The sequence below is a fragment of the Euleptes europaea genome, chromosome 13 (assembly GCF_029931775.1).
Source record: "Euleptes europaea isolate rEulEur1 chromosome 13, rEulEur1.hap1, whole genome shotgun sequence".
In the NCBI taxonomy this organism is placed as follows: domain Eukaryota; kingdom Metazoa; phylum Chordata; class Lepidosauria; order Squamata; family Sphaerodactylidae; genus Euleptes; species Euleptes europaea.
Genome location: NC_079324.1, coordinates 40,041,090 through 40,063,388, shown reverse-complemented (window position 1 = coordinate 40,063,388; position 22,299 = coordinate 40,041,090). Strand labels below are relative to the sequence as shown.

Below are 22,299 nucleotides of genomic sequence, written 5' to 3'. Positions count from 1 at the left end.
GCCTGGGCTGAAAAAGCTTTCCACCCCCGCCATGATCAGAGGGATGAAACGTTTAATTAATAGGAAGCAGACAGTAATTTTGCAGCCATACACAGGAGCTTCTCGGCTCCCTCATTCTTCAATTTCTCGGCTCCTCACTTTGGGGATTTAATTTCCTTCCAATTTTAGCCCACAGAACAAAAGAGGAAGAGAAACAGCTTTTTCTCTGGCGACCTTTGCTGCAGCCCCAGGAGACTAGCCTGGGATTAATGACTCAGGCCTAAGCAGACCGGCTTCTATCTGTTGCGCTTGGAACGGGACGAGGAGGAGGAGGAAGACTCCCCCGCCTGGGCTGTCAATGTCATAGGGTGGGCAGAGGGCCATACAGCAGCACAAACCAGCCTCTCCTGCCTGGTCCTTTCTTTCAGAGCTCCACAACGCAGCAAGACCAGCTCTTGAGCACATGAAATACAGCAGAGCTCTTCTTAGCGAGAGAGACTGTGCCCACCATCCGACGCTGCAGCCCCACTGGCTTCTTGAAGCAATCTCTGTCATGCCAAGAGGAAGCCAGCGCCTGCCCACTGCACTCCACCCCCTCCCTTAACACGGTGCCTTTGATCCTGCCCTACTTTATTAGAGCTTCAATGGACAACATCACTCACTCTCTCCCTCTGCTTTCTCTCTCTCTCTCTCTCTCTCTCTGGCTGTTTGGCTGCCCCTGGAATGATGTTTTGCTCCAACGATGAAGCAGGATCGCTGTGCTTCATTGCGAACATAAACAGACTTGTTTGCCTCATTACAACGCCCTGTTTGATCTCCATGCACTCTTCCATTCAGATTTCTGGGCCTCGTTCCCAAGCAGGCTGAAGGGCCAATTCCTAACCACACCTTACTAGGCAAGCTGCAAATTCCAATGCAAACAGCATCGCAAGGTGAGCTTAACTTGCGTGGCTGCCTCCATCAAATGCAAGGCACGATCCTTAATAGATTGCTTCAATGGATGTTAAGATTCACGTGGAGCAGTTTTTCGCCTGTGCAATAGCCACTGATTCTACAGGGCCAGGCTGTTGTAGTTCCGGCCGCCAACCCGTGTGCTGATGTTGCCTTTTAAAATTGTTTTGTTTGAAACCGATGCTATTGCACCGTTTCTACTTTTAGGCAATATTCCTGATATCATGGCACAATAGCACTCATCAGCTGGATCTAAAAATAATAATTCTGGGGGTATATTTCACTGATGTCAGCAAACAGAGGGAGTGGGGTTTCCAACAGGCCTAGGGGGAGATGTCCTGCACCATTAACAGAAGCTTTAATATATGGCAATAAGCAGTTGAAGCTTTTCATGACATTGAGGTAAATATCATCTGGTGTGTAACATCCCATTAAGTCTCTGTTAAAGGATCAGGACATTCCCTCCCTCTCACCCCCCCCCCCGCCTGTTGGCAACCTTCTGAGGGAGAAGCAGATTAATCGAGATTGACGATCATAGCAAGCAGACTCTGAAGACCCACAGAGACACCTAAGTAGTAAGTTTCAATCCAAATGAAATCCCCCCTCCTTTTAACTATTTGCCTTTTAAATTTGGAGGTAGAAGGAGAAGACAAGGGTGGGGGGCTCCCACTGTGAAAAATCACTGCAGTCTTTTGAGAAAGCAACATAATCGCGCAAAACAGACACATCAGAATAGACCTGATCAGCTCCCTGCTGGCAACTTGTGAGCAGGGTGTGAGCTGAAGGATGGGAAGGTGGATTTGTGTTAAAGATTAGGGGAAATCTTCCAGTCCAGTTCATCCCTGGATATTTGTGAATTCAAACTGAAACACACTTTTTTGTTTGTTTGTTTTTTGCAATTGCTTCAGCCCTACACATCAACTCATCTTCTGGCTTCCATCAAAGGCTCATGAATATTAATGAATGTATAATCAGCCCCTTTAATAATTATACTTACAGATTTAAACATCTTCCTAGGCTTAATCAATCAGGACGAGTAGGTCGAAAGATGCAGCCTGAAATATCTAATTAGAAAAGGAAAACACCCCCTTCACTCAAAAAAAAAAGGGGGGGGGAGAAGCTGGAGATACACACCGGAGATAACGGGATACCTTTTCCTTGGGCCACTTTACGCTCACTTTCAATTTACAGAGGATTCTCCATTATTAGACAGCAAGGAAGGTTAGCCTAAGTTATTCCCCATTTACCTTCACTGGTGTCTGTCCTCCTTTCACTGGAGAGGATAGCACCCTTTCCCTAAATACATGGACAGAGAATAAGCATTGTGCTGCATGCCGGTGTGTATATGTGTTCCTTCATTCCTGTCCTACATCCTGACAAATGAGGCCTCAGTTTTGATTCTGTTTCTGCCAGGGTCTTCAGGGTTCTATAGCTCAGAAAGAGCTGTGGCTCAGTGGTAGAGCATCTGCTTTGAATGCAGAAGGTCCTGGGTTCAACCCCTGGCAGTTCCAGTTTAAAAAGGATTGGATAGTAGGCAGTCTGGAAGACCTTTACTTGAAAGCCTGGACAACCCCTGTCAGCCGAGTAGACAATACTGAATTTGACGACAACACAGTTGCATGTGTACAAATCCTGCCTCCTCACGTACCTCCCTCCCTTTGTAACTTAAAATGAGAATGGCCCACCAGCATGCTCAGCCAGCCTGTCTCCTGCAGTTAAATATTTTCTGTCTTCACTGCAAATCACATCAATTTTTTTGATCTGCAAATTAATTATAAGTAGCCTCCCTTGCCAAAGTACTTCTAAGGTTATTAATGTTATATGACATAAAGAGAACAGACAAGGATCTCCTTTCTAATGATATAGCTCAAGCGGGAGGGGGAAGAATGCATTTTTCAATACATAATCCTTATGGAGGTAGGGTTGCCAGCTCTGGGTTGGGAAATATCTGGAGTTTTGGGGGTGGAGCCTGAGGAGGGCAGGGTTTGGAGAGGGGAGGGACTTCAACGGTGTATAGTGTCATTTTCTCCAGGTGAACCTGGAGATCACCTGGAGATCAGTTACATTAGCGGGAGATATCCAGCCAGCACCTAGAGGTTGGCAACTCTTTTGGTGGTGGGAGGTGTTCCTGAAAAGGGGGTTCTCCTTAACTCATGAGCACAAAATAAAGCTCATGGGTTTATTCCAGCTGGAAAGCAGGACGCTCCATTTCCCCCAAACCCCGTTATTGCTACTTCTTCCCTCTCCTCTGAAAATGTAGCACAGGAGTTAATGAGGAAGGGCAAAGGGACTTAATGAGGAATTAATGAGGAGGGGCAAAGTAAATGTTTCTTGGGTTGGTTCTTTGCAGCTGGGCTGTCCTGGGGTCCTGCTCCTTTTCCCTCTGAGCTATAGTGCTTTGCACCTATTGCAACTCCACCCTACTGTAGGGTTGCCAGGTCCTTCCTCGCCACCGGCGGGAGGTTTTTTGGGCAGAGCCTGAGGAGGGCGGAGTTTAAGGAGGGGAGGGACTTTGATGCCATAGAGTCCAATTGCCAAAGCGGCCAGGTGAACTGATCTCTATCAACTGGAGATCAGTTGTAATAGCAGGAGATCTCCAGCTAATACCTGGAGGTTGGCAACCCTACCCTACTGCTATCTACTGGGTCTTCTTCAGCAGGCCTCTCAGGGGCCTCCTTGGCTTCCTGTACAATGCATTACCAGGGTTGCCAACTCCAGGTTGGGAAATACTTGGAGATTTTGGGGATGGAGCCTGAAAAAGGTGGGGTTTGGAGAGGGAAGGGACTTCAGTGCCATAGAGTCCAATTGCCAAAGCAGCCATTTTCTTCAGGAAAATAGATCTCTGTTGGCTGGAGATCAGGAGATCTCCAGCTAGTACCTGGAGATCAGGAGATCTCCAGCTAGTACCTGGAGGTTGAAATGAACTTCTCTGGCCAGGCATCATGTGCCTGTTTAACTGGCAATTGGCGCAATCATTTTGTCTTTCCTTGCTTTGGGAGAAGAATTATTACAAAGGGGCTGGGGTGTGTGTGTGTCTTGTACCCCTTGAGCGCCAAGTGTGCTCCTGGGCTCCTGGCCCTGCTCTGGAGGGCTCCTGCTTCAAAGGCTTTTCCGGCTGCATCTGCAGACTTCCCCATCCCTTGCTCTGGGCTTGCCATGTATTAATCAGAGCCATCACTGAACCCTCTGAGAGCCCCAGATGGAAGCCTCAGCAAGGACTTCCCCAAGGGTAGCTGTTGTTCATGGAAACTTTTGGGGAGATTTATTTATTTTCCTTCCACTATGAATCACAGCCACAAGGTGACTCTGAGCTGAACACTCCCAGACTGTCTGTCGAATCGCCCACCCCTCTTTCTCCCCCCCCCCACAAGCCCCCTGTTGTGCTCATTATTCTGGTTTGAGTTATATGCTGCCAGAAAAGAAAGTGGATGCAACGTGCTCTTTTTGGCAGCAAAAACCCAACCAGCCCTCTCTCCAGAACAGTCATATCCCAATTGCTACTCATATGGCATCTCTCGTCGATTCTGAAGGCTGCTGTAAGTGTTCTTCAGACACCAACCGGGGAAAAGAAACTGTTGCTGACTTCAGACTTTGTGGCTCCTGCAGCACTGCGGGTAGGGTGGGGAGGTGGACAGGCGAGCAGGTACGAGCACACAGATGCTTGCCCTAACCTGGCTTGAAGTTCTAAAGACCCAAATCTGGACCACTACCCTGAACTGCCCCTAGCTGGAATGGTTCTAGGCTCCTTACAGGAGCTGAGCACTGTGTGGTGGCTTGAAAAGAATTCATCAGGCATACACAGTCTTTGAAGGGTGGAGGGGGCAAAGAACCTTGGTGTGCTCCAGAAGGTCGTACCAGAACCAACGGGCTGAAATTAAATAAAAAGAGTTTCCATCTAGACATTAGGAAGAATTTTCTAACAGTTAGAGCAGTTCCTCAGTGGAACAGGCTTCCTCAGGAGGTGGTAAGTGCTCCTTCCCTGGAGGTTTTTAAGCAGAGGCTAGATGGCCATCTGTCAGCAATGCTGATTCTATGACCTTAGGCAGATCATGAGAGGGAGGACACCTTGACCATCTTCTGGGCATGGAGTATGGGTCATTGGGGGTGTGTTTGGGGGTAGTTTGGAATTTTCTGCATTGTGCAGGGGTTGGACTAGATGACCCTGGTGGTTCCTTTCAACTACAGTGTGATTCTATACACCTGTGTGTTCTTCACCTTCTGAACAGTTTCAAGCAGGAAAGCCCATTCTTTCAATGTTCAACTTTATCAATATAACTTTCCAACTTTCTGAGGTGTCTGGCCACTTCATGGTCCTCCAGGCATACCAGGACAAGCAAATCCACGTTTGAACACATGAAGCTGCCTCATACTGAATCAGACCCTTGGTCCATCAAAGTCAGTATTGTCTACTCAGACAGGCAGCGGCTCTCCAGGTCTCAGGCAGGGGTCTTTCACATCACCTCCTTGCCTACTCCCTTTAACTGCAGATGCTGGGGATTGAACCTGGGACCTTCTGCATGCCAAGCAGAAGCTCTACTATTGAGCCACAGCCCCTCCCCGAGGGCCTGTTCTTTTCAAACAGCAGAGAACCCAGTACAAATATAATGTGTTGCAGCACTGACTGTGACTGCAGCTTTGTACTCAATAGCCTGGTGGTCTTTGAAGGATGCCCATCAAAAACTCAGCACCCGCCCTAACACTGCCTCCAGCACTGACCCAAGGAGAGCAGAGCAGGGGATGCCACTGCAAGCAGATGTCAGGAGAGCCTCACACAGTCGAAGAAGAAGAGTTGGTTTTTATATGCCAACATTCTCTACCACTTAAGGAAGAATCAAACCAGCTTACAATCACCTCCCCCTCCCCACAACAGACACCCTGTGAGGTAGGTGGGGCTGAGAGAGCTCTAACAGAGCTGTAACTTGCCCAAGGTCACTCAGCTGGCTTTGTGTGTAGGAGTGGGGAAGCCAACCCAGTTCACCAGATTAGCATCCGGTTCTCATGTGGAGGAGTGAGGAATCAAACCCTGTTCTCCAGATTAGAGTCCACCGCTCCAAACCACTGCTCTTAACCCCTACACCACGCTGGCTCAATGAACTTGGGATCAGGCAGGGATTTTCTCCAAAGTGAAATAACCTCCCAGATTTCCTGCACTCTTGAGCAGCCCTTTCATATATCAAGTGTGTCTGATCGCAACTGTTTCTGTAGGGCCTCTAGCTGCCCTCTGCTTGTGGGTCTGGATTGTGTAGGCTAGTCAACAGAGTATAGTGAACTCATGGCCTTCAGGGGGACATCAGACAGTGGGGGTCCATGGATTTTGGATTGCCACCTGCTCTTACAAATTTCCTGTGGCTCTTCTGCAAAGAAAAAATCACAACGTGACAAAGGGCCCATCAGTCCCACGTCACGTGGTGGCTTTTGGTGAACAGGATTAGGATGCTGTTCATTATATGCATTTTGCAACGTTTGGTTTTCTAGGGAAAGCAGATTACAAATGTTTTCTGCATGCAGAAGAAAAATGCTGCAGGCAGCCCATCACAAGAGATGTCTTCGTTTTTTTCCCTAAGGCTAACTTCTGGGTTTTCCCACACACACGTCTCCTAATTTAATGTGCTTTGCTGGGTGATCCCACAGGGAACAAACTGATGTTACAGCAAGGTCAATGGAATCCCAGTCTAGGAGAGAGTCTGCTACTGAGAAAGTGCTATAAGGTTAGAACCGAGTCGCACAACTAACAAAAGGGAATGAGTCCTCAGCCAATGTCTGCCTATACTAGAAGACCCCAAATTAGCTGCATCAAGAGCTTCCCCCACTCCAAGAGGCTAATTAAATCAAATCGCTATTTTGATAGCCAGCATTCTGATCACATTCCTGAATGTCTGCTAAAGGAAAGCATACTCAGATTTAGTTGTGTGTCTGTTTTAAAGAATTGATCTCAAGCGACTAGCAGCTGACATCTTACGGAACTGATCTCCTGTGCTGAAATTGTCAATAGCAGACAGAATTTCTTAGCTTCACAAGTTCTCCGCGCTACAACAAAATCAACTCACGAAGCTCAACAGAACCAACTCCCACCACAGAGCAACAGACTACTCAAGAGGGCAAAGAACTTACCGCAGTATAAAGGTAGGTGACTTACAGTGTAATCCTAAACAGGGTTACACCTTCTAAGTCTGTTGAAGTCAAGGAGCTTAGACAGAGTTGCCAATTTTTAAACCGGTCCCTTTAGCTGCCCCTTTTTATCTGCATTTATTACCAGGTACTGTTATTCAGCTTCATGCCTTAAAAACCTTCAACTGCAGATTTCTGCATTTTAAAGTTCTATTCAAGAGACAGAACATTTTCCTTAGCCAGGTGGCCAACTTAGCTTAGAAGGGTGTGACTCTGCTTAGGATCACCGTGTTACATAGGCCCCAGCTCTAGAATCAGTATGCAGGAAAACCAGGCCTTGATGCACCTTCCTGTTGTCAGATGCTTTGGCTTAAAGCACATGCACGTTATAAAACTCCATCTAGATAGGGTTGCCAGCACTGGGTTGGGAACCAGGAGATTTTGGGGTACAGCCTGAGGAGGGCAGGGTTTGTGGAGGGGAGGGACCTCAGCGGGGTGTAATGCCTTAGAGTCCACCCTTTAAAGCAGACATTTTCTCCAGGGGAACTGATCTTGGTCATTTGGAGATCAATTGTAATAGTGGGAGATCTCCAGGTACCACCTGGTGGTTGGCAACCTTAATAGAGAACAAATTCTAAGCATGTTTACTCAGAAGAAACTTCTACTTTGTTCACTGGGTTAGGCTGAGGGGGCTGCTTTAAGGTAAGTATGCACAGGATTGTAGCCTTAGTTGTTCCCTGCTTCAGTTAATGTGCTTTATCACCCTTCACAAGGCTGGATTAGGGACTGTGGTTGCTAAGGAGACCCAGCCCCTTTCTTTCTACAGAATCAAATGCCTGGAGGTGTATGTGTGTGCCAGAGAGAAAGTAAGAATGACACAGTTGTAAGGTACTATAGTAAATACATCTGTTCATTCCTTGTGGGTCCCTCCATTCCAGTTCAGCTTTCTCCTCTTAAAATCTACCTTGGTTTCACAAGGCCACACCAGATGTGCTCCTTGATTTCTCTCTCTCTCTCTCTCTCTGGAGGGAGCTGTGCTGCCATGATGATTGTTAGGCCACAAGGAGGGTTGCCAACCCCCAGGTTAGGGTTGCCAGGTGCCCGCTGGTGGCTGGCAAACCCCCGGCAATTGCCCCCTCTGCCTGCCGACCACCTGAGGGTTGGCGGACAAATGTGCACGCGCATACTGTGTGCGGCACTTCCGGTTTAGAACCAGAAGTTCCGCCTCGTGAGGGGCCTTTACCTCTTAGTTTGAGTGGTAAAGGGCTGCTTTACCACTCAAACTAAGAGGTAAAGGCCCTTTACGAGGTGGCACTTCCGGCTCTAAACCGGAAGGGCTGCACGCGATATACATGCGTGCATGCATGTTTGCGGTAAGCACACGTGCATGCATGCTAAACCGCAAAATCCTCCCACCGGAGGAGAAGAGGAACCTGGCAACCCTACCCCAGGTAGTAGCTGGAGATCTCCTGCTATTACAACTGATCTCCAGCTGATAGAGATCAGTTCACCTGGAGAAAATGGCTGCTTTGGCAATTGAATTCTATGGCATTAAAGTCCCTCCCCTCCACAAACCCCACCCTCCTCAGGCTCTGCCCCAAAAACCTCCCGTCGATGATGGAGAAGGACCTGGCAACCCTAGCCACAAGCCAGGAGTCTAGTATGGTGATGCTAGACACACCCACACACTTGTACCATGCCATTTTCCTGGATACAGCAAGCTAGAGGAGTCATCAGAGTAGGTGGGAGCAGATGGGGAAACATCGGGGCTAAGAAAACAAACATGGAGGGACAAGAGGTAGCCCATCAACACAGATGGCCTGTTCACATATATCTTTCCCAACCCCAGCCAGCCCAGGCTCTCCATGCAGAGAGGAGGTGATTTGCAATGCCCTGTGGCACACAGAACTTGAAATTTTCAGCCTGGTCTGGATGCCTTGTGAAATATTTACTGGTTGGCTGCTAAAAGTGCCATGAGGCCTTTCTCTATTTGTCTCTCCCTCACACCCACCGTTTTCTTTTCATTGCCACAATGCTCTAGGTCATTTAAACATATGAAGCTTAAATCAACTTTGTTTTATGTTGATGTCTAGTAAAACATAAAACCTGCAGGAAATGCAATGTACACTTGGTTTTTCATCCAAATTATCTCTTAATACATGACACAGCACATGAGAGACATAACTGTACTTCTTGGTTCATATGTAAGTTTAAAATGCCTGTTGCCTTTGCTTCCACCAAAGAACTGTCGGAATTGTAGTTCAGTTAATGTACGGGTACTGAGACTTCTATGTTGAAAATCCCTAGCCCCCTCACAGGACTACAAAACCCAGGGTTCCCTGCGGAAAGAATGCCCATTAAACCAGTATAAGGGCTCAGACAGAGGAGATCACAATGTATCTTTGGTTCATAAAATGCAACCTTCAGGCTCATGCAGCCTCACTTTGCCTAGGGACATGAAGAGGAGAGGATATTTAACCCTTTGTTTTGCTATTTGCAGCTAGGCTTCCTTGATTTGTTGTTGGCATGTTAACAGAGATAACCCTTTTTTAAAACAACAACACCTGTTTAAAAAACGTAGGAGCCCCGTGGCGCAGAGTGTTAAGCTGCAGTACTGCAGTAAAAAGCTCTGCTCATGACCTAAGTTCGATCCTGACAGAAGTTGGTTTCAGGTAGCCGGCTCAAGGTTGACTCAGCCTTCCATCCTTCCGAGGTCGGTGAAATGAGTACCCAGCTTGCTGGGGGTAAAGGGAAGATGACTGGGGAAAGCACTGGCAAACCACCCCGCAAACAAAGTCTGCCTTGGAAACGTTGGGATGTGACGTCACTCCACGGGTCAGGAATGACCCGGTGCTTGCACAGGGGACCTTTACCTTTACCTTTTAAAAACTTACATTTTATGCTAATAACAAATTGTGACAAGTGAACGTAGAAGAGTTAAATCCCTTCTCCTTTTCAGTCAGTGCCCTGAGGCATAAACCAAATATTAGCATTTTATGGATGATCCAAGATCATCTGTGTAAGCTTGTAGTTGTAGATATGTCTCTAGATTTATGCATGAAAATGCCACTAGGAGATATGTTAATGACATCATTTTACATGCAGACACTGAGTAAAGAGGACTCAGAGGCTGTCTCTCATGTTATGACAGCCATGGGATGACAATTCCATTCTTCCATAGGTTAATTTGTGGAGATGGGTGGCCAGCAGGGATAGCTGCTGCCTGCAAATTAAGGTCTGGGCCAGAAGCCTCTGATGGCTCCTTCTGAGGTCCTCTGTTTGGAGACACAGAATGCTAGTTCCATAGCCTCAGAAGCCATTTCCCCACATGACACCGCTGTTCCACATCTAATGGTTGTTCATGTGGGATGGGATGCAGAAGAGATGTGAAGCAAATTTGCAGGGCATTGCAGGATTTACTTTCCCCATTAAGACAATTTAAGCACAAACACATGAAAGTACCAAGCTGTATTGGAATTCTTAGTGGCCATGCTGGCCAGGCCTTTACCTCTCACACACAGGGGATAGAAGACAAGCTTGCACAGAAGCATCTTGTCTGTGCTGCTGCCAGACATGGAGAAGCTTCCTAAAATTGCACTGACATATCAGCAGCTACAGAAATATCCCAGGTACCTCCCTGCTTTCTCATTCCCACAGGGAGTTTGCATCCCTCCCTACAGTTGACAAGGAAAGCAGGAATCTGTTTCAGAGCCAGCACAGAGCCATCCCAGTCCCTCTCAGATCAATTTGCATAGGACTTGGTTGGAGCATGAGGCCCAGTGTCCTCTGTCACTGCCTCCATGATGATAGACAGCAGTTGAAACCAATAGTGTGTGTGTAAAGGGCCATCAAGTCGCAGCCGACTTATGGCTACCCCTTTTGGGGTTTTCATGGCAAGAGACTAACAGAGGTGGTTTGCCAGTGCCTTCCTCTGCATATTTCTGGTATTCCTTGGTGGTCTCCTTGGTGGTCTCCCATCCAAATACTAACCAGGGCTGACCCTGCTTAGTTTCTGAGATCTGATGAGATCAGGTTAGCCTGGGCCATCCAGGTCAGGGCGAAACCAATAGAGCACCCCCTAATCTCTCAGTAGAGTGGCCAACCTCCAGTTAGTGGCTGGAGATCTTCCACTGTTACAACCGACCTTCAAGTGACAGAGATCAGTTCACTGGAAGAAAATGGCCAGTTTGGAAGGTGGACTGTATGACATTATACCCCACTGAAGTCTCTCTCCTCCCAATCTTCCTCAGGCTCCAACCACAAAATCTCCAGGTATTTCCCAACCTTGAGCTGACAACCCTATTTCTCAGCCTTCCTGCTTAAAACGGCTGCAAGACCTTAAGGCCAACTCCCATCCCTTCATCTCTGACGTGCTTTCCTGGGTAGAATGAAACAGGGGTGGTTTATTCGTCATTTTGGGGACATGATTTGATGCAAAAGCCACCAGCAAAGAATTTGCCAAGTTGAAACCACCTTGTCTGTCTATACTGCAGTATCAAGCCTTGTGGCTGAGGGACTAACATCTTCAGCTCCCAGCTCCTTTTCAAGCTTTGGGGACATGCTTTTGGTTCCTGGCTGGGAGCAGCTATGAATTTCAGAAGCTCAGCAAGAACAGAAAGGCAGGGGGTGGGGAGGCAGTGGCTTGAAACAGCCTGCACTGGCTCTGAGAGAAACAATTCATTATGTTAACAGTTGGGCCGAAGGGCCTAAAGCAATCTGATGGAGATGCTCCCAGGAAGCCACATTTCTCCAGAAAGAAGTTCCAGCAAATGCTGGGATTAATAGCCAGTCTCCAGAAGTCATAACTCTGGAGCTGAGAGGAGCCCCTCTGACATGCAAAGGTGTTGTGCGAGAGCTCAGATGTGTGCGTGGGGGGTTGTCATTAATTTATTAGAGGGCAGAGAGCAACCAGGCAGCAAACAAGGTCAAATTAGCATGCAGTCCACACAAGCCCCATGCAATTGCCTGACCTCCTAGCCCAGGTCGCAGCCGGTTGTCATATCCGTCCAGCAGCCGGTCGAGGATGCGTGTAAAAATAGTGATGTTGTCCTTGCTGTCATCAATAATATCTGGGCCATGCTTCTGAGCAAATCTACAACACCAAGGGAGAGAAGGAGAAATCAGGTCTGGCTTTTCTCATAGGGCATCATATAAGGGGACCTGTGGAAGCAGCAGGTTGCACCTTCTGGCTTGGCTGCACTCCAGGGCTTCCTCTGCTTTTGGTGCTTCGGCGTTGGTTAGTCCCATTCTGTCAGGTTGACTTTTGAGGGCTTCCACTGCAGAACACCTAAGTGAATACTATGTCACAACTTTCTACAATCATAGCTGACCTCTAGTTTCACCAGTGAGGTGATTTGAGAAGGCTGTGGAGGATGGTGGGACAAGACTACCTCCTGGGCCTGTTCAAGATATTTTGTCATCCCAAGAAGGCACATCAACTGACACTACCTTCCATGGAAGGAAGCCACCTTCCATTGGAAGTGGCAGTGCCCGCACCTCCAGGGCTTGGTTCACATCTGGCCAGAAGCAGAGCAGCCTGGGGAGATGATGAAGGGGCTCCTATATCCACGGCTTCTCCTGCACCATCAGCTAGAAGGAACCCAAATTCTAGTAATATGTTAGAGTCCTCTTCATTGGCACCCTTCAGGGGCTGCTTGGGTGGAGAACAAGCCATAACCACTTAGAGGCTTTCTAGCTTCTTGTATGCTTTCTGACCCCTTTGAGTTGGCATAGGGGATCAGCATCACTTTTCAAAGTGACCACCACTTGCTGAGCCTTAATCTACAAGGAAGCTGAAGGAAGCAAGGCCATATAGCCTAAAAGTTAAAGACACACAGCCACAGAGATGAATGTCATCTTTAATTCGAAATGGCACCAAAGCCACTGGTGAGTGGTGGCATCCAGCACACACACATGAATGAAAGTATGAAAGCTCTGAAGCAATGGCTGGTTGAAAGGAGTGAGCAGAGCTAAGAGGAAGTTGGGAATGGCTCTACAGAGCATGTCTTTGGAAGTCCTGAACACAAAGATGGAGGAGAGAGAAGAGGATCTTATTGGAGATCTGGCAACTGCCTTACCTCTTTGGGGCAATAACCACTCACTTCCTCAGTCTTACCTGTAACTCTTTACTTGCTTGGCTGATAGGAATGTTTAAAAATGGAGCTTCCATGAAAGACATGGGTACAAAAATAAGCATACTTACTAGTTTGTAAGTCCAATTGAACTCAGTGGGGTTTACTTGTGAGTATACATGCTTAGAATTGCACTGCAGGATTGAAGTCAATGAGACTTAGAAGGATGTAACTCTGTTTAGGATTGCAATGTTAAATCTCAGATTTATTGCATTGCTAGGGGGTTGTGTTTTGTTTTTCGTTTTGGCCATGAAGACAACACCCTGAGTGTGCCTTTACTTGGAGACCATTCTTGTTTTGTTAGCAACTTCATTTATTATAGGTTCTTGTAGGTTATCCAGGCTGTGTGACCGTGGTCTTGGTATTTTCTTTCCTGACGTTTCGCCAGCAGCTGTGGCAGGCATCTTCAGAGGAGTAACACTGAAGGACAATGTCTCCTCTTCAGTGTTACTCCTCTGAAGATGCCTGCCACAACTGCTGGTGAAACGTCAGGAAAGAAAATACCAAGACCATGGTCACACCGCCTGGATAACCTACAAGAACCTATGAACTCTGACCGTGAAAGCCTTCGACAATATTTCATTTATTATATTTGCATTCCAGTCTTCCTCCACAGAAAGCCACACATCTCATTTTATCGTCACAACAGGTGTCTGGTTGGACAGAGAGTAACAGTCCCAACATCACCCATTGAGCTTCATGGCTAAATGGGGACTTGAACCCAATATTTTACCTGCTGAACAATACTGCTTCAGTCCTTGTTGGTTAAAGTTATTGTCCTGAGCACCGACAAACCTGTGGCTGAACAGAAGATTGAGTTGTGTGTATTGTCTGCAATGTATGCCGCCAGAAGAACTAACTAGTTGTAACCAGTATCTAGAAGTTTCTTCCATGGCCATAGCCAGGTGCAAACTTGATGGCAGACCCAGAGTACCATAGCATTGCATGGCCTCGACAATCGAAGACACAAGCTGGGGGCAAAGGGAGGGCATGGAGTAATGAATCTATGAGGAATTGTTAGGGGGTGGTGCCTCCAGCATCTGGATTGGATGGGGGAGATCCATGCCGGCTAATCGGTTGCTAGGAGTCAAGGCTCAGTGGTCCAGCATGTGATTATTGGGGCTAGCCACTAGGCTCATTCTCATTGAGGGCACCCAATTAGGGAACATCCTACCAGATGCACTCCTTTGGTGTTTATCCTCTTAACTTTGGGGTGCTAAATTAGAACCTTAATTCGCCCCCCCCCCCATTTTTTCACTTGCTTCTTTTTCTTCTGCTATTTATTCGGTTCCTGTCTTATGTGTGTGTTTAGACTGATGGGTTTGGTTCAAGGAGATTTAATCTGATTTTGGTTTATTTTGGTCTCTTAAGCAGTCTTGAAGACCTTGAAGAGGAAAGCCTGAGTAAAAGGGTTTAAAATAGAATAGAAAAATAAAATTTAGACTGACATTTACAGCCTTGGATGGAGAGTTATACTGAGAATCCAACTCTGCTGTATATTCCCTGAATGACCTTGGGTGTGTCTCCTACCCCTCAGCGTCTGTCTGTAAAGTGGGAATAATACAGTCCCTCCTCCCCAGGATGTTATGAGGTTGCACACGATATCCAAGTTTCTAGGAGGAGGCAGCAAATGCATCCCAGCAAATCGGGTGAGTCGGTACAAGAGAGATGCGATTGATTAGAGACTCCAACAGAGGAAAGATGTTTTGCAGAATCCTATTTGATTCGGTTTCAGTTGCCTTTCAAAGAGTGAAAATGCATGGTCACTTTATTCTCCTTTAATCCCTGTTTCAGCCAGGATCGAACGCACATTCGGCGAAACGCATGAGTTCGATCCTGGCTGAATCCTGGCTGAAACAGGGATTAAAGGAGGATAAAGCGACCATGCGTTTTCACCCAAAGATATAACAGAGGAGCGCATGCAATAAGACACCTTTTGTGTTTCCCTTCCTGTCTCTCTCCTCTTTCACTTTTGGGTCTCACGCAGCCCACTATGACCCCTCCCCTTTTCCCTCTTTCTCTCCTTTCTCACACGGAATCTGAGGACCTCTCTACAGAACAGGCAAGTATCACCCATCTGCATCTGTACTATTATCTACAACCTTTATTTCTTAGAATCTTGTAAGAAGTCTTGTGTGTGATTGTTTGAATACATATATATATAAACCAGTAAAGTATTGCAAAAAGGAGGGTGGGGGGAAAGACCAGACATCTGGCCCTGTAAAAGGGCTAAACAGCTAGAAAACTGCTGAGCTCTGGGGCTAGACAGAGAGCTTCCTGTTGCCCTCATAAGAAAGCTTGGCAGTCTACTGCTGTAATGCAGTTAGATTTGAGTCCAATAGTAGCTCAGAGACCAACAAGAGCTTCAGGGTGCAAGCTTTCCAGAGTCAAATCTCCCTTCATCAGACACAGTTGTAATGCAGTTACCCTGACTGTTAGCGTAGGGAGCAAGGTAAGCAGGAAATATCTCCTCTAGGGCTGGGGGATGTGTGCTTGAAAAATCCCTGCTCCTTTAGAGTGCTAAAAGTTAGTGGCTTAAGCAGCCCAAGTGTTCCCTTCCTTCTTGGTTATATTTTCCCTTCAACTGATACTTACTAAGTGTTCTTTGGCTCTCAGAGCATGCTTGGTGCTCATCAGATTTTTTTTTTGGGGGGGGGGAGATTCTTCTATTTTGTGAACTGAATATTTTTCTACATACTTTGGGAATCCCCTAAGTACACCGAAGTCCTCTCCTTGTCTGTGGGTGGGGGGTCTTCAGCTGCTTTCACCCAAGGGTCTCAACCATGAAGTTTGCTGTTAGAGGCAGCAAACTGTGGATCTGTGAGGAATTGTAGGAGGGAGAATAGTAGTTTTGGAAATGTCCCATACATCTCCCTCTCCAGGATTATATAAATTCCCTGTCTTGAACAGGCCGATTTCTCTCCCCCACTCTGCTTTTCTTTACCTCTCTCAACTCCTCTCAATATTTTGTGCCTTTTGAAGATGTTCAGTCCTTATCAGGCCTACGTATATAAAACCCCTACTTGATATGTGGATGGCCTAATTCTGCTGCTTTTGTGATTAGCATGAGCTACCCACTTTCTTATTAGATATCATTAATAATGATAATAAGATGTTACAAGTAATATGAGAGTAGGCTGCGCATCTTTGATTATCTCTTTTTTCTCCTTGTACATTGAACAACTGGCATGCATCCAACCACACCGTTCCTCCAACAGAATGGCATTTCATAAGAACATAAAGGCCATGCTGGATCAGACCAAGGTCCATCAAGTCTAGCAGTCTGTTCACACAGTGGCCAACCATGTGCCTCTAGGAAGCCCACAACCAAGACGACTGCAGCAGCATTGTCCTGCCTGTGTTCCAAAGCACCTAATATAATGGGCATGCTCCTCTGATCCTGGAGAAAATAGGTATGCATCATGACTAGTATCCATTTTGACTAGTAGCCATGAATAACCCTCTTCTCCATGAACATGCCCACTCCCCTCTTAAAGCCTTCCAAGTTGGCAGCCCTCACCACATCCTGGGGCAGGGAGTTCCACAATTTAACTATGTGTAGTGTGAAGAAATACTTCATTTTATTTGTTTTGAATCTCTCACCCTCCAGCTTCAGCAGATGACCCCGCGTTCTATTATTATGAGAGAGGGAGAAAAGCTTCTCCCTGTCTACTCTCTCGATACCATTTCCACTTGTGCAAAAGCAGGTGGTGATTTTCACTGATTCCCCCTCCCACTGCAGATCTCTCCACTTTACCCCCTACACTGTTCTACTGACTCCCCCCAGTAACAAAATCTAGGGGTGTGTGTGTGCTCAGTAGACTGTAGCAGGATGGGGATGTGGAAAAGTCACACTCTGCAAAGTCTGGGGAGGTTGGAAACACTCAGCTGGACCTATCTCAGTGTTTATATTGTGGGCAGGACCTGGAGGAAAAAGCATCATTCCAGGTTAGGATTTGTAGATGCCAAGTCTCAAGTTCTGAGGGCGAGTTGTTCCTGAACCAGCTGAAGAGACTGGGCTGATGCTAGAAGCGCTGACCAAACTGGTCCTACGGCAGTTGCAACTCAAATACTGCTAATGCCGTACGTCAGTCCGGCTACTTTATCCTGTTCCAGGAGTGATAAGCAGAGCACTGAGTTTATGCTGGAATCTTCTAAAGGTGCCATTTGGTCCCACAGAAGCTTGGTGCAACACAAACTCCTGCATAGCTCATAGCTCTGGTACTCGTCCCCATCTTGCAGCTCTTTCTGTGGCTCCCTTTCCAGCATCCTAAGCATAGCCTGAGAGAGCCAGCATGGTATAGTGGCTAAGGTGTCGGACTAAGACCTGGGAAACCCAGGCTCAAATCCCCGATTACACCATGGAACTTGCTGGGTGACCTTGGGCCAGTCACACACTCTCAGCCTCGACCCTGGCAAGAATTTGGGTGGGAGACCTCCAAGGAAAACCAAGGTCATGACATGGAGGCAGGCAATGGCAAACCACCTCCAAATGTCTCTTGCCTGGAAAACCCTACTGAGTTGCCAAAAAAAAGGGAAGGAGGAAGCATAGCCTGTTTCTCATGCTGAACCCAGGGATGATGATGGCCCGGCCCTGAAATGTGAATTTGCAAATGTTCACCATGTTAAATAGGTGTCCCCATACACATACAGACAGCAGAGGTACTTGAGGAGTCATTTAAGAGCCACCACAAGCCAAGAAACCTCACCAGCCGATGCGCACATGCACACACCTTTTGTGACTAGCAGGATGGGAAAGGCTACCAGAAGATCAGATTACAACACAGAGAGGTCATCAGCCAAGAAAACCAGCTAAGAACAGAATCATGTGTAGAGGTGATGGGGTTTCTGCTCCAGTTTCAGTTCATTTAGGCACAGGTTTTATAACCCACCTTGGATTCTGTTCTCAGAGGAAGGCAGGAAAGAAATATACCTAATAAATAAAATTATGTTAGGGTTCTGATGCAGAAAACCCTTCTCCCAGGGGACTCAGTTGTGCTGTCAACCACAAGAACGACTGGAAATTTGCTTCTTTAGAAAAACCAAAGCTAATGTACACTAGCTAGGAAGCCTCTCTCTTTAGTACTTCTGTTGAAAAGGAAAGCTTTGTTAGCAATCAATAGTCTTTACAAACCACATACCAATATATCTAAGTTCACCCCACCTTTGGCTCGTCTGAAAGCAGAAATTAGATTCAGAGAATGCTATTAACAACCCCTGCCAACCCTAGTTAACACAGAATTCCAGATTATTTCAGCTGTACCCTTTGTAGATGATCTTGGATCATCTACACGGCTTTCCAGTGTTTTGGCAGCTAACTGTCAACACTTCCCACCAGAAGTAACAGCTCTGCTCATTTCTGCCAGGCTGAGGGAGTACTGATGAATGAACCCTGATCTTTTCAGCAGTTGTCAACTTTTTTCCAGTACAGGACAGCCTCTCATTCATGCCAACCATTCAGAAGTGGAGGTGACTTTACATGAGCAGTTATTTTATGTCAACAATCCCTTAACAATGCCTGGTGGCTTGATGGTTGATTCCCACATGTTAAGTCCAGATTCATCAGGAGATGGAAGGAACGAAACTGGGCAGGAGAGGAGCTAGACTACAGTATTGGGGGTTGTAACCCGCGAGAGAATGTTGGGAAGTAGTTAGTTCTTGTTCCAAAGAGACTTTAATAACTGGTTTTCCCTTTACAACCAAATTAATTGCTCATTTTTTGTAAGGTTCATGTTGCCAGAAGGGCCAAGGGCATACAGGAGTTTGTGGTGAACAGCAAGCCCCCCCTTCAGCCACAGGCCAGTCAAGGAGGGCCTTGGCTGGCTACCACCACTGGTTCAAGAGCTTCTGAGGGCCCAAAAAAACACCCCCAACGTCTCCCACTTCTGTCAGGGCATGCCCTGCTATAAGGCTGAGTACAAGGCATGAAGAATAGGGTTGCCATCCTCCAGGTGGCACCTGGAGATCTCCCACTATTACAATTGATCTCCCTGCGACCAAGATCAGTTCTTCTGGAGAAAATGGCTGCTTTGGAGGGTGGACTCTTTGGCATTATACCCTGATGAGGTCCTTCCTCATCCCAAACCCTGACCTATCCAGGCTCCACCCCCAAAATCTCCAAGTATTTCCCAACCCAGAGCTGGCAACCCCAATGAAGGACCCAGATAGAATGAATAAAAACGACTAAGCGTATTAACCAAATGCTGCAACAATGAACTAAACAAGAGGACAATTATAAAAAGGAGAAGAATTAATGCAGGATACATTGTAAGCACACAACAAAATTCCCACAGAAAGAAGCCAGCAGGAAAACAATAAAGTTCCATTATGCAACTTTAATTGAACTCCTAACTCTGCTATCTGGTCCGCTTTAGGGTTGCCATTGCCAACTCCAGGTTGGGAAATTCCTGGAAGGACCTCACTGGTGTATAATGCCACCCTCCAAAACAGCCATTTTCTCCAGAGGACCTGATCTTGTCTGCCTGGAGATCAGCCATAATTCCAGGAGATCCCCAGCTCCTACCTGGAGGCTGGCAAACCTACCTTTAGGTCAATCTCACTCTCCTTGGATAAGACATCATCTCCTGCAGACAGCACCCTCTCTTCTGCCTAGCTCCTACAGGGAACAACGTCCCTGTAAGGTTGCCACCCTCTAGGTGGGGCCTGGAGTTCTGGAATTACAACTGATCTCCAGACTACAAAGATCAGTTCACCTGGAAAAAAATGGCCACTTTGGAAGAAGGATTCCATGGTATCACATGCCCACTGATAACCATAGAATCCCCAAATTCAGCTCTCTACAGGCACCCCCCTCAAATCTCTAGAATTTCCTAAGCCAAAATTGGCAACCCACCCCCAGCAGGGTTTTATATGCTCTCTCAGGACTCCACTTCCTTAACTGCAATTTAACTTTTCCCTCCAATGGCACCAGGCCTAATTCTGGCTTTGGAGTAGGGTTGCCAGGTCCCCTGATGCCATTGGTGGAAGCTTTGTTGAGTCAAGGCTGGGGGGTGAAGATCCATGCATGTGCAGCACATGTGGCGTGATGATGTCACTTCTGGGTTAACCCGGAAGCGCCGGCATCATCCAGGACACTAGCACATTCCCTTTAAACTGATTGTAATGCCTCAGCAGTGTTGAAGGGTTCTAGTGTAGAAAGAGTACCAGGCATTAACTGAATGCCGCCTTTAGCTATACAGAAGGGAAGAAACGGACCCTCACCAAGTCTCTTGCCCATTGCACTCAAACTTGAAAAGAAAGGCTGCCTGGTGCCAGCTGACCAACCCGGCAGCTCAGATTCACAGCAAACTAACCCTCTGAAGCAGTCTGTCATGATGTAGCCTTCAGTTGTGCACTCCAGAGCTCCACCCCCCCCCTCTTGAAGGTCGATAATAGAAAGAAGAACTTTGCTGAAAGTATAGGGAAAATGACGAGGGCCACCCAGCGTTTAATTCATAAATGATTGTATACAGCGTTCCCTTCAGACTGTCCAGAAAAAGCAAAGGAATTAGAATTAGACTCTCACTTTCCCCTTTTTGTAAGAAAAAGGCTCGCCAGGTCAGAACACGGAATCTCAGTAGGGTCTCATATCCATTTTTGAACATCCCACTGTAATCAGTGATTGCCCATGTAGTCAGTGGCAGACCTACATTTTTGGGACCCTGAACTGTTATGGGGGCCTCTTCGCAACCAGCAACGATGTCTGGGTAACCACTATTATTTTCTTCAGTGGGGTTGTTCTATGGCAGATGTATTGGTTCATTCTCTAACAGAGAGGTAGAAGGTCATCAGAGGGGCTCGTTAGGATACAGAGGTGAAAATCTGATTTTTGGTGTTAAAATGCACAAGCGAGACGAGTGCAGCCTGAATTGAGAATTCAGATGTCTTTTTATGGTTCCGATTGGCTCTAGCCTAAGGGCTGAGCTATCGAATTATTAAGCCGTGCACCAACAAAAGATTCGAGGATCCAGCTGCCAAAATGTAGGTTATGAATACATTCTGGTGAGCTCAGTGGGCCCATACAGCTGGGGGTTTGGGCACTGCAAGCCCTCGAGAAAATTTTGAAATTTGACCAATTACAGGGACATTTTGTGGCCAGATGAAATGGGTATTAGAGCATATTCTAAGGTCAATATTAAGTACTTCAACCGATTGGCTTATGAGTCCACCACTAAAATAGCCTTGTTTTAATAACAAACACTTAAAAAAACTTCATCAATTTTGTTGAAAAATTCACTCATTAAAAAAAAAAAAAGTTGCTTCAGAGTCCCTCCGGGATTAGGGGCCCTGTAGCTTAAGCTTCATTAGTTTCATAGTAGATCCGCTACTGCATGTAGTGTGTGTGTGTGTGTGTGTGTGTGTGTGCATGTGTGTATTCTCCTCCCTTCTCCATTGTAATCCCCTTAGGGTTGCTAACTTCCAAAGTAGTAGCTGGAGATCTCCTGCTATTACAACTGATCTCTAACCGATAGAGATCAGTTCCCCTGGAGAAAATGGCCGCTTTGGCAATTGGATTCTATGGCACTGAAGTCCCTCCCCTCCTCAAACCCCACCCTCCTCAGGCTCCGCCCCAACAACCTCCCACCAGTGGCGAAGAGGGATCTGGCAACCCTAACTCCCCTCCTTCTGTCTCATCAAATCCCACAAGTTCTTGCCATCTTATTCCCATTAAGTTTTTTAAAAATTGTCTTTCCTTACAGGATATGAAATGTAACAACAAACAACCCCCCCACCCCATAACCCTATCTTACCCGGCTTCAGCAGAGAGAACATAAACCGCAAGCAGGATCCCAAGAGTAGCAGTATGGAGAGGAAATATTGCCTGGATCCTCCACAGTGCCATCACTTCAGGATGCAGCAATGGACAGCCAGTGGATCTGCCTCACCTGCCATGGAGGAGGAGAAAAGGGAAAGGTCATAAGGCGTGGCAAAAGATAATGGTTTGCTCAGCGTCAATGCAGATTCTTCAGGTGTATAGCCAAAGGCCAGCTGGCCTCTATCTGTGGTTGAAATGCCTGAAGGACCTGATGGGGCTCTGCCTGGGCTGCTGAGAGCATGACCATGGCCCAGAACACTAGGCCAGCATCAAATAATGAGGAAGCCTGGACCAAAGTCAGGCCTAGGTCAGGAA

General features: G+C 46.9%; 1 protein-coding gene and 1 non-coding gene across 2 annotated transcripts in view; one reads left to right on the top strand and one right to left on the bottom strand.

Annotated features, from left to right (window-relative positions):
- The window catches only part of LOC130486028 (gamma-aminobutyric acid receptor subunit alpha-3-like), a 43,724-nt gene extending 21,680 nt beyond the window's left edge, over positions 1 to 22,044 (bottom strand). Inside the window, exons 1-2 of the mRNA XM_056859193.1 lie at positions 21,920 to 22,044; positions 12,009 to 12,130 (exon numbers count right to left, since the gene is read on the bottom strand). Of these exons, the coding sequence (XP_056715171.1) occupies positions 12,009 to 12,130; positions 21,920 to 22,011 (214 nt within the window). The 5' untranslated portion in view covers positions 22,012 to 22,044. The remainder of the gene's footprint in view (positions 1 to 12,008; positions 12,131 to 21,919) is intronic.
- On the top strand, positions 2,370 to 2,441 carry TRNAS-UGA (transfer RNA serine (anticodon UGA)). Its single transcript has one exon. It is a non-coding gene; the product is annotated as a tRNA-Ser (tRNA).
- Positions 22,045 to 22,299: the final 255 nt, after the last annotated feature.